We start from the raw sequence: 12,472 nt of genomic DNA on the forward strand, positions 1-12,472 counted from the left end.
TACCAAATGTGCAGCACTCCACTTTGGTTACTTCACAAAATCATCATATAAAAATATTTTCTCATATGCAATTATTTCAAAATTCTACACCACACCAGTTAATGTCTGCAGGCACTATTTCAAGCTACACCAGTTGAGAAATACTGGATTACAGCTTTTAATTAGGTCAACTTCAAAACAAATATATATACTGTAAACACATGAAACAAGCATATGTCTTGGAATTCTCACTGAATGTATTCTATCCTGATGACAATAGCCCTCAATTATCTTTTACAGGTACTGTACATGTACTATAAAAAAGCATTTTTGGTTGCTACACTGTTTTTCAGGTATTTTATGTGCCTCCATATTCCATTTAATTAGATAATGAGAAATTAATTAAATGTCATTCTTGATTATAGCACATTATGCTTCCTATGATTAAAGCACATACAATAAAATTTTCCCAATCATAGCATTTATTCAGATATCCTGTCATAATGATGAATAAGCTTTGCATTTTCTTCTTCACAGTCCTGATGCAAAAAACAATATCAAGTTATGAACAGAATAATAAATGTGTATGTAGCCATAATGTAGCAATTGCAAGGGAATTGGTTGTTCTGTTCATGGTTTGCAAAGCTACTGATGTAAGCCAGAAGGCTGTTTTTATGCAAAGTTAGTGTTGTATTTGGTCTCTATAACAAAGTGTAGAAGAAAAAATAAATATAAATGGCTGAGAGGATTCAACAGTTCATTTAGTTGTCTGTAAGGTGAAACTTGTAAGATGATTGGGTTTGTGGCCCCCATTAAGACCAGAAAGAGTGTTATCTAGATTGTTGGTTATTTCTTGTGTTTTTGCTGATTATATTTCTATATGTAACCTCCCATCCACGCTGGCGTAATGTAATAATTTAAAAAATAATATAATCGTATAATAGTATAATTATACTCTGCACTATGTACAGTATGTTATATTTTGTAAATGCTTTCATCATTAAATAAAAAGTTAAAAAATGAAACATGTAAGATAAAGAACAAAAGATCAAATATGCAGCAAAAGCTCAAGGTATTTTCTAAGGAAACATAGTTTCACAGCAGTTCAGTACGAGCATATTCATATCAATGTATAGAAGCTGAATTTAGGATACTCAGAGCATACAGTACAGTGTAGGGTGCAAATTTATTTCAATACCTTAAAATATGTAATTAATGGTAATTTCAACACAAAATATATTCATTTCATTTTCAACAGCATGTATTCAATTTAAAAAAATGTAACCACATGTACATTATTAGCCATGTGTAAAAATGTGATTTAGACATGGAAGTTTTTTGTATTGAATTTAGGTACTGTACTTTTGCAAAACTGGTGTAAATGAATGTTTTGCTTTTTTTAGAATTTTGGGATTTAAGCTGCTTGCATTTTACTGCTTGGTCCAATTTTCTTCTTTTACTTTTTAAAACTGATTGCATATGCAGCTTATTAAATTAATAAGTTTTATTTTGCACAATTTTAAGTTACAGTGATTTAATTGTACTGTACATGCACCACAGTTCACACTTCAGAAACAATGTATTGTTTTATGTAACATGAATACCGAACGTGTCAAACCTGAATGTAAAAAATGTACAAGCAATATAACATAGAAAAGAACTAGGAAAAGGGACTGGTTAAAGAATGGTATTTAATATTTTCATGGGAGGAATAAGATGTTTAATGCATCATGTATGTAGAGAGTACCCAAAAATACATTGGTTTATCAACACCATCATTATGCACTCTATAAGGCACTAAGAGTTAGAAAAAGCAAAGAAAATAGTAATTTACCTCTCTGATTTCTTTGATCTTGGACCCTCCTTTTCCTATCAATGAGCCACACTGGCTTGCTGGGACCACCAGCCTCAGTGTTACGGGTGGTTTACTTGTCACTGTACTGTTTGTCATTGAGGCATTTATATCCTGTAATAACAAAGTCAATAACAGTTAACAAGAGATTTGTCATTCTGCTTAACACCCTAATCCCCTGCACACAGTGCATGGATCAAAGCAAATTTTCCAGCCAGGTCTAAAGAGCGGTTTCTGAACAAAACATAAAGACATAACTTTACATCAATACAAAAAATCTGAATTTAATGCAAGACAGGCGATTCTATTTGTAATCGGATTTTAATATTCGGGCCCTAGAACAAAGTAAAAGATTTAAAGGGCTGTACTTAAAAGATTTTAGAAATGGACAATTTTTATAAATGCATTTCATTTATAAATTTCACATGTACATGTGGCTACCTATGACCTGGTTGGGTATAATAGTCAGGATAATCCACCTTCCAAGCGTACGCACTAACGAAAATATTGAAAGGTCATGGATGGTTGGATTTGTATTTTAATTTATAATTTAAATCTTGAAAACAAACGCTTTATGTTTTCAATGTAGAATAACCCTTAAAACAACAGAACTTGTGTAGCAATCTGTAAAATAGCCTGTATTCCCTTTTCTTCTTTTTTAATGTAAAAAGAAAACAATTTACTTCAAAACTATTTTTAAACTAATTGTCCGTACAAGAACTCCTTTGTTTACTATACACCAAAAGAGAATTCAATATGGATTACAAAGAAAGTATGTTCTATTGCAAGACAATTTTCTTAAGGAGTTATGTGGTACGTTTAGTTGGACAACACGTGAAAACAAGCAGAAAATAAATTTGATGCAAACACAGGAGAGCAGTAACACAGTAATTCGAGAGTACTGACATTCATCAGCCTGACCTTTTCCATTTCAATTATTCTACAGGAAGACTCCAAACTAACAAGTTTATACAAAAGTTGATAAAAAGATATTTTTTGCCAGTTCTGACAGTGCTTTAGGGGTGGTGTGCTATAGATCATTAGATATTTTTTAAAAAGGTGTATTTGCAGATTACATATCACATTTGTCAAATGCACAATGTTGTATGTGTATGCAGTACATACCGTACCATTTATTGTACATACTTGTATATAAAATCATTATATTTTTAATTATTATTATAAACAATTAAATAGTACAAAATAGTAGAAAAGTTACATGTTCATGAAAAGTAAATGCATACTGTACATTTTTTTATTTATTTATTTTTGCTATTCATCCTGAATTAAGGTAAAATGCTAAAAAATCCAATTGGTTAAAAATCCAAAGAACGAGTAAGTATTCACCGACCTCTTCAAACTTAAGTGCAATCATGGAGAAGGCTTTGAATATGGCGTCTGTGGGGCCTGTGATTGTGACAATCCTCTCTGGGCAGGAGCCTTCTGAAATGTTGATTCGAGCACCACTCTGGAAGAACGAAGGGCAGGGGCTAACATTCATTGCACTAACCTGTTAATTTAAACAAGCTCGCAGGTGCATTTGTATGGAAGGTGGAACATACTGTATGAAGGCTAGAATGACAAATTTATATGGGTCTTTCCTAATTTTTAGGATGAATTGGTTTAATTCTAAGCACCATTCCAATTAATTCTTTTCTTGTTTGTGTTCAGTTGTCATTGTTTTGAAACCTTTTCACTGAACCAGTCATTCTGCATTAAGCCAAAACAACACTGATTTATACTAGAACTAATAGATACTGCAATAATTACAGGTTGCTTGGTCTGACCTACTTACATCAGTTATGTTTAGTGGGATACTTATATGTTTTTTGAAGTGACACATACTTTGGTTTCAGTGCAGTTCTTTATGAACCTTTTGATTTTTAGATGCACATCATTTCCCTGTATATTTAAAAGTTATTGCTAGTTTTTATGGCCCATGCTTATAGCATCTTTAAATACTTGCACATCATTATCCCTTGTTTTCTATTATCACAAGCATGTGTCAAAATCCAGTAAAGATGAGCTTTCTACGACCATATATTTTTATTTTATGTTTATGTGCAGTACTTTGCATGAACGACAAAATTTTACATCTTTGGAGCAAAACAGCTGATGATTCCTACTCTGTAGGGACTGCAGCACAGCAAGAAAAAAAGGATAAATACAAAAGTATTTTTACTGCACATTTACTTTGACATGAAATTATTCAATCAAAAGTATTACTTACCTCTTCCCTCATCTTTTTCACTGTTTCTCCTTTCTAAAACAAACAAATATGGAATCAGAAACACAACAAATTTTAAACAAAAACTTTAAATTCAGAAAAGGCATCATCATATATAAAAGTAGACATACCTTTCCAATTATGCTGCCGACTTCCTAAAGGAAAAAGAAGAAAAATATTTTTGTATGGTTTAGTACAACCAATATTGTTGCATAAAACAATACATAGAATGTTGGTGATATCATACTACATTTTTTAGCAAAAGACCAGGATTACATGAGTGATTCAGGGAAATTAGTGGTGTGTTACTGAACTGCATACATATGGCATACTGTATTTAATTACTGGTTTTCTAAAAGTTCTTATAACTGTGAGAATCTATGTGAATGCAACTTGCAGATAAAAATGGATTTTAAAAATGCCTCTGAAAAGGCTTAAGCTAATTTCATAGACCATATTTTATATATACACACATCCACAGACTCTTGCTAACACTATTTTAAAAGCTACAGTAAAGATCAATTGAATGCACTTGAGAAATAAGCTACTTTCTTTCTAAATACAATTACAATAGCACATCTGCAGGCTTTCCACCTTTTCTTCATGTTACATCAAACATTAGAGATCTGTCTCTAGGCTATTTTATAGTAAGGATTTGCTTGACCATGCTTTTAGTGTTCAGATGTCATGCTGGTCATGGTTTAGTCATAGAATATCTGACAACAGAAAAAAAACCTTTCTCAAAAATTCATGTTTCCTTTTCCTTTTCAACTTAAATACCGAAAAATATTTTAATAAATATTTTTTCCTATGCTTGAAGAAAGATTTGAGATGGGTGCTTGAACAGAAAGTGAATTCTATACATTCAATATATTAATAATTAATTAATTAACAATTGCTTACACTTATATAGCACTTTTCTGGACACTCCACTCAAAACGCTTTACAGGTAATGGGGACTCCCCTCCACCACCACCAATGTGCAGCCCCACCTGGATGATGCAAGGGCAGCCATAGTGCTCCAGAACGCTCACCACACATTAGCTATCAGTGTGGAGGAGAGCAGAGTAATGAAGCCAATTCATAGATGGGGATTATTAGGAGGCCATGATTGGTAAGGGCCAATGCGAAATTTGGCCAGAACGCCAGGGTTACACCCCTACTCTTTTCGAGAAACGCTCTAGGATATTTAATGACCACAGAGAGTCAGGACCTTGGTTTTACGTCTCATCCGAAGGACAGTGCCTGTTTTTACAGTATAGTGTCCCCATCACTATACTGGGGCATTAGGACCCACATTGACCGCAGGGTGAGCACCCCCTGCTGGCCCCACTAACACCTCTTCCAGCAGCAACCTTAGTTTTTCCCAGGAGGTCTCCCATCCAGGTACTGACAAGGCTCACACCTGCTTAGCTTCATTGGGTTGCCAGTTGTAAGTGAGAATGATAAGGCTGCTGGATATTGTAACGAATATGCCCCTGTGCATAACAGGGATCTTGACTGCCCAGGCAGAAGAAGGTCTTCTTTAGCTCAGCCAGCAAGACCCCTGCTGAGTGATGTTGGAGACCTGTGTTCACACCCATGCGCTGGAGGGACAAACTGGGACAGGGAGCGGCAGGGGCACAAGCCCTTAGAACCCGAATCCGTTACAAATGTTAAAATAATAAGTTGAATATATATGCACTGCCATTATTAATGTAATAAAGAGACTGCTGTGAAAGTTTTAAGAGTCAGACAGGTTTGTTCTTCTTATAATACAAACCTATATACTAACTGGGAAAGGTGCGTGTGTTACCTGTTAAATCGTGTACAGAATGTACTTTTAAACTTTGAAAGCATTTTAAAAAAAGCAATTCTGTGGTCAGAGAATCTAGTATATTTTATGTAACAGACAATACACACTCACTGTACAGCTTTTGAGATTTCCTACAATAGGTTGCCAACAAATTTATACAACAATACATGTAGTATTCTATTGAAGAGGAGATGCGTGTTCAGGAATACAAAGAATTGGAATATCTAGGGATTACACAGAAGAAAAACTAATATGCTGTATATCTCTGAGTACAGTTTTCAACACAATGCAACACCGTTTTTGAATAGTACTGTACTGTATATAGAAAAGCCTATTTTAAGCTCTAGTGACCTTTTGCTATGGACTGTGCTGATAAATATTATGTTTGGCAGGCAGCTACATTTTTGCAAGTACTGTATAAAAAATCCTCAGATCAAAGCAATGCTTCCTGACATTCTGTTTCTATAGTGATTAAACTAAGGGTTGTCAATTTCTCAGAAATATTTGTATTATAGATTATGTTTCTGTTTTATTTATCAAATTATTATCCAGGAGATAACATGAAAGCAGTAGAAAAATATTAATGAAATTAAATTTTTTCTATAATAGACATTCTGGACAAGCAGCATCTCAGTTCCCATGTCTAGTTTAAGGGGTTTACTTATTTAATGCCTTTTTTATGTGGTTAAATAATATGTATAGTGATGTAAAAAAGAAAGTACACCCACTTATGAATCTGTGGATTTACATATTAAGACATATCTTACCTTCATCTAGTCCTCACCATATCCTAAGAGTAAATAAATCTAACCTCGTGTGAAAAATAACACCAATTTTACTCTGTCTATTTATTAAACCCCCCCCCCAAAAAAAAAAACAGACACCATTTTCAGTAGCTTTATAGCTCCATGATATAGGTACCTTTCCATGCATTAGTAGTCTTATTGTCAGTGTGACGTTTAGACCCCCTTCTGACACCTTCCCATCCTTTGTGTTCATATTCATTGTCAAGTTCATATTCATATTCATGCTTGCTGGGGCTCCACAGAACTGCTGGTCTTCAGGTTCACACAGAAACACCCTGTGGAAGCAAGATTTATAGGTATTAATTAAGTAATATATGTACTAGAGTGAATTCAATGAAGTGACAGAGAATTGGAAGAAAAAATAAACATAAAGTGGAAAATTTAATTAGAAACAAAATATCATTGTTATTATGGCCAAAGGTTGTGCTTCTATTTATGGTATCCAAAGATTTCAAAATTTAAATATTTTAAAAATGAGACTTAAACAAGGTGAAGGTACAGTATACTGTAGTTAGTCTATAATTAAATGGCAAAATAGAATACAAAAATCAGAATGAATAACAATTTTCTCTTATCCTAATATCCTTAATATCCTTTTAAGTTAATTTTCTAAACATTATTTAGATAGTGCCTTTAAAGGTGGCTTCTCAAAGCACTTTACAGAATGATAACATCACTAAAAAAGTACACAATATAAACACAATGAAAATACACAATGAGAGGAGACGGTAGATGGGGGTACGGAATATGGTAGGAGCAAAGGGGTATATAACTGTTACGTCCCAGTGTGTGTTCTGTGTGTGTTTTTTCTGTTATGTCCACACTGCCGACCCTTGATTGTTCTCCCTTCCCCATTGGCCCACCATTACACCACACTTTCAGTATGAAAGAACACATCTTATTCAGCATATAACATGGAGGTTTTCAGCAAGGAGAGGCCTTTCGTTTGACTTCGGTCCTGTTTGGTTTTGGTTACCGCTTCGCTTCGCTTCTTGTTATTGCTTTGGCTTCGTTGGTTTGTTTTGTTTTGTTTTGCTTTGTGTGTGTGTGTGTATTTTCGTATAGCTTCTGCTTTGTTCTTTTGTTGGTTTTCTGTTAGTTTCTTTGTACTTTCGTGTGTTTGTGTGTTTATCCTTGTTTTGTCATTACCTTGCCCTAATGTGTTACATGTTCAACTTTTGTGTTCTTTTGTACCCTGCTCCTGTAGATTACTCTTTTTTCCTTATTTGTTTTCCCTTATTTGTATTCCTGGATCACTTGTGTTTTTGTGTGAACTTTTGTATATAAGGTTAGTTTAGGTTGTTGGGTACACTTAACACACTTAGTTGATTTTGTATAGTACACTAGTTTAGTACGGGTGAGTGCCGTTTGTCTTTTTGTATGGTTTTGGGTAGTCAGTGGAGGTTAGCTAGGGTGTTGAAGATGCCGAAAACCGCATGTTTCGAGTTTTCTTTTGTAGTCAGATTAGCTTTCCCTCACTGTCCTAGCCAGCTCTATTTTGTTTATTTTCTTTTATTTGGCACCACTCTAGTTCCTTACCCTTGTTATCACACTTCCTAGTCCCTCACCAAAACCCACCTGCTTCCAAAAGAATTATCCTAAATGTTACACCTCTATACCCCTAGACACTTGGGGTAGTAACAATAACAGAACCAGTTAAGTAAAAGCCCATTATAAAGAATAATATTTTGAGGCTAGATTTGAAAGAACCTTCAAGGCAAGATGACTCTGTAATATCTTTAGGGATATAGTTCCAGATCTTTGGGGCATAACAGGAGAAGGCCCTGTCACCCATAAAGTGTAGATGGGCTAAGGGAAAGATAGGAGACCAGAATTAGAAGAGTGAAGGTTGCGAATTGGGGAGTAGAATAATAGTAGCTCAGACAGGTACTGAGGTGCCAAGCCATGCACAGCCTTATGGGTGAGTATGAGCATTTTGAAGTCAACACGAATCCTGACAAGAATTCAGTACAAGGATTCTAGAATAGGAGTAATGTTTAACCTGTTCAGGATTCTGGCTGCCGAATTGTGGACATACTGGAGTTTGTTCAATGTGGAATTAGATACAGATACAGCCATTCAAAACGAGCGGGATATGCTGCGGTACAATGCGGCAGGCGTATCGCAATTAAACGCGTCATAACGCGTCATTTTGCGTCATACCGCGCTTTACCATATGCAAATTAGATTATGTTAATAGTATCCGGAATCACCTTGTAAAACTGCCTGGAGGAGCTAATAAAGTTTAACCTCTCATGTACAGCATTTGAGCTGTCACCAGAAAACACCTGGTTTCGAATCACTGCTGAGGGACAATCTTTATTCAATTAAGAATTTAAGTTGTATACTCTTTAGACTTTTAATTTTAAACTGTGTATTACAGTGCATTAATCATTAAACATTAAAAAGCTGGTATATTTTATGAATGTAAAATATTGGACAAAAGTACACAACCTACCACCTTTATCATAAATATTTTAATTATACAGAAATATTTTATGCATCAATATATTTACCGAAGATATTACTAATAGTATTAATAATGACTGACCTTGGACAAGCTGTAAGCTCAAAGTTTTACCCTGGTCCACTTACTTTGTAACCGTCTTTGTAAACGAAAATACTATTTTTTCATTGACAAAAAGTAACACCACAGCATTGCGTTGATCTGGCCACGTATTCATTTCCAATCATAGAAAGTAAGTTTTGAGAATCTTCGATTTACCATGCCTTTCACATGCTCATAAACAATATTAATTTAGGAACATAAACATATCATGTAAACTGTATATGGCTGGTATTGGTATTTTAAAGAAAAAATACACACCAGTATTCCACTTTCTTCCTAAACATTTTAAGCATCAAAGTCTTACATGTGGTTATTTTGGAAATGTTTTTACTTGCTCCTTCTAACCATATTAAGATTATATACTTTGTGAAAAGTGATAGTCTTTTAACCTTTTCTGTGAATTTGCTCGTTATTGGCGTAAACAAAAGCATACTTTTAGAATTTGATTAACAGGGAATATAATATGAAATTGCGTATCTAAACAAATTAATAACAATATAATTATATTCATGTACTGTCTGGCGGAATAAACTGAAGAGTTAGTTAATGTGACACGGAATTATTAAGAATTATCACCTCTTTTTACACTTGAGAACAAATGAGAACATTCCACTCAGTGGGCAATGCATTGTTATCTCAATCACCTGCTAATTCGTTTTACACCACGGGAAGACAGGAGAATGTGATTGTACTGTATCTGTACGGAATGTGTGTAGTTTTTACAAAATTAAAGTGTTTAAAGTGTATAATTAAAAAGTAAAAAAAACAACTCAAAGCTTAAGATTCTACGACGGTCACGAGGAAGTGTATTGCATGTCTAATGGTCTAACCCCATTTTGATTAAAATCGCAAACACGTGTTTAATTAAATGCCTTTTTTGATTCATAATCTGACAATTCAAACCGGGGTAAAGTTAGTTTGAAGTTCAAAAATGATTTTGGCACTCCTGTAGCATTTTCATGAAACCTCCTAGAGTTGTGAGAACACTTGCTTTGTGTATAAAGTACACCGTGAATGTTTTCACAGCCTTCACTTTGTCGTTTTTATGCCATTTTTTGACCACACACGAATGAATATTCTTATGTCCCTATCTTCGCAAGGGAGTCAGTGCGAATTTTAATATTATTTAAATGACCTCAGTCACTTTCCACCCCCTCTACATTCTCAGAGTAGAATAGGCTAACCTTCTAATGAAAGACAGTCCACCCTTCCCCCCACGGACAGGAAAAGTGCCCGCAGACACTTAAACTTAATAGAAACTTAATATAGTCAGAACGAGCACGTAAGAACGTTCCCGAAATAACCACATGTAAGACTTTGATGCTTAAAATGTTTAGGGAGAAAGTGGAATACTGGTGTGTATTTTTTCTTTAAAATACCAGTACCAGCCATATACAGCTTGTAATGTAGGGATTTCTATATTTGTCTTTATTTAGTGGTTACATTAGTGACAAAGGCTAAACTTTTAGCTTCAGTAACACGTACGCCGTATGGCATACATGTTTGTAATGACAATATAGTGTCGATAATATTTATTGTCAGTAATAATATCAGCGAACATGGTTTCATGGAGGGCTTCTCAGAAAGTTGGGCATTCAGGTAGATTGCCAGGTGAAAGGATTTGTACATATATTTTGTTAAAGCAAAATATCCCCACACACCCTGCCCCCACTGCGATTAGAATATACACAAAGCACTGAAATCTTTAGAGTAGATGATCAGGTGTTTTGCAGATGTAGGCATAGTACATAATTAAGGCTTTGTGAACTCACACCTGGGATTCAATTAATTAAGGTTATTAATTATTAGAGTTAACAAAGTCTGCGAAACACCTTTGCTAGTTAATGCTACTTCACTTTTTTGGGCGTGATTTGTTTAGGCAAAAACCAGGCTAACAGGCTTGTTTTGTGATCTTCCTAAGATTAAGTGCAGTGTCAAAATGTTTCCATATGAAAAGATTCATATGAAAGGCAGTGACGTCACCATCCTGAGGCGTGTGTGTGTGTGTGGCAGGCAGGTTTAGCCTTTGTCACTAATGAAACCACTAGATAAAGACGTTTAGAAATCCCTACATTACAAACTCCAAGCGTTTCATTTTGTCTATTGCTACAATATTGACAATAGCTTCAAAAGCTATTGAGTCATGAAGAAGACCCCCTATCCCAGTGTATTACCTGTAGTGTTATCTTCAAAAAATCATTAAAAAATAAAGAACAGTTTCACAACCCAAAGCAAGGTTGTATAAAGTGAGGGGGGCTGTCTGGTGTATAAAACACTTGGTTGTAGCATTGTGAATGTTGTGCTTCAAAAGCTATTGAGTCATGAAGAAGACCCCCTATCCCAGTTTATTACCTGTAGTGTTATCTTCAAAAAATCATAAAAAAATAAAGAACAGTTATACAACCCAAGGCAAGGTTGTATAAAGTGAGGGGGTCTGCCAAGTCTGTAAAACACTTGGTTGTAGCATTGTGAATGTTATGCTTAAAAAGCTATTGAATCATTAAGAAGACCCCCCTAACCCAGTGTATTGCATTTCTAGTGGTGCCTTATTGAAAAAATCATAAAAAATAAAAGAGGTTTCACATTCCAAATCAAGGCATGGAGAAGTCAGAGGACCTGCTTAGTCTGTAAAACACTTACTTGCAGCATTGTGGGTGCTGTGGTTTAAATTTTATTGGCTTGTGAACAGCATTCCCCTATCCCAGTGCAGAGTGCCACATTAAATAAAAGCCAAAAAAAAAAAGAGATTCATTACGCAAAGCTGTGTCGTCCTTCTGTGTAAAAAATCGGTTTGAACATCATGGGAGCTGTTTTTAATAAGCTGCTGATTAAAAAATTGAATTTTCCTGATGTCAGCAGTATTGTAAATATAGTTAACCCTTACCTGAATGAAAACAGGACATAAAGAAAGGGTTTTAGAAATCAAACAAAGCTTTATTCCCTTGCTTACAGTCTGGGTAATTGGAGACTGCGCTGTTCTGCTTCCTATGGTGATATACGGGTTTTTCGCACTAAGCCGTATTGAGCAGTATTTCTCGCGATGTGAACCTCTGTATACAGCAGTCCCCCCGGGTTCCAGTTAGTGCGTAAATACGCATCAATGAAAAACCGGAGGTTTAAAAAAAGATAATTAGCTCACTGATAGTTTTATGTGGAGGCTGTGAAAATTTTCACAAGTCGTGGTCTTTAAAATGCATTTGGTTTGAAGGCTTTCTGTGTTTCCCTTGCAAAGATATGGACAAAA

The 12,472-nt window shown here is 34.9% G+C and overlaps 1 protein-coding gene across 7 annotated transcripts in view; it reads right to left on the bottom strand.

Annotated features, from left to right (window-relative positions):
- LOC148822769 (poly(rC)-binding protein 3) overlaps window positions 1-12,472 on the bottom strand; it is a 104,917-nt gene that overhangs the window by 24,156 nt on the left and 68,289 nt on the right. For all 7 annotated transcript variants that reach the window (XM_088928817.1, XM_088928820.1, XM_088928818.1 and 4 more), the window contains 5 exons: window positions 6,775-6,934; window positions 4,190-4,213; window positions 4,062-4,094; window positions 3,183-3,299; window positions 1,814-1,945 (listed from right to left, as the gene is read on the bottom strand). In XM_088928817.1, coding sequence (XP_088784943.1) covers window positions 1,814-1,945; window positions 3,183-3,299; window positions 4,062-4,094; window positions 4,190-4,213; window positions 6,775-6,934 — 466 coding nt within the window. The remainder of the gene's footprint in view (window positions 1-1,813; window positions 1,946-3,182; window positions 3,300-4,061; window positions 4,095-4,189; window positions 4,214-6,774; window positions 6,935-12,472) is intronic.

The sequence above is a fragment of the Atractosteus spatula genome, chromosome 12, assembly GCF_055471065.1.
Source record: "Atractosteus spatula isolate fAtrSpa1 chromosome 12, fAtrSpa1.hap1, whole genome shotgun sequence".
NCBI lineage: Eukaryota > Metazoa > Chordata > Actinopteri > Semionotiformes > Lepisosteidae > Atractosteus > Atractosteus spatula.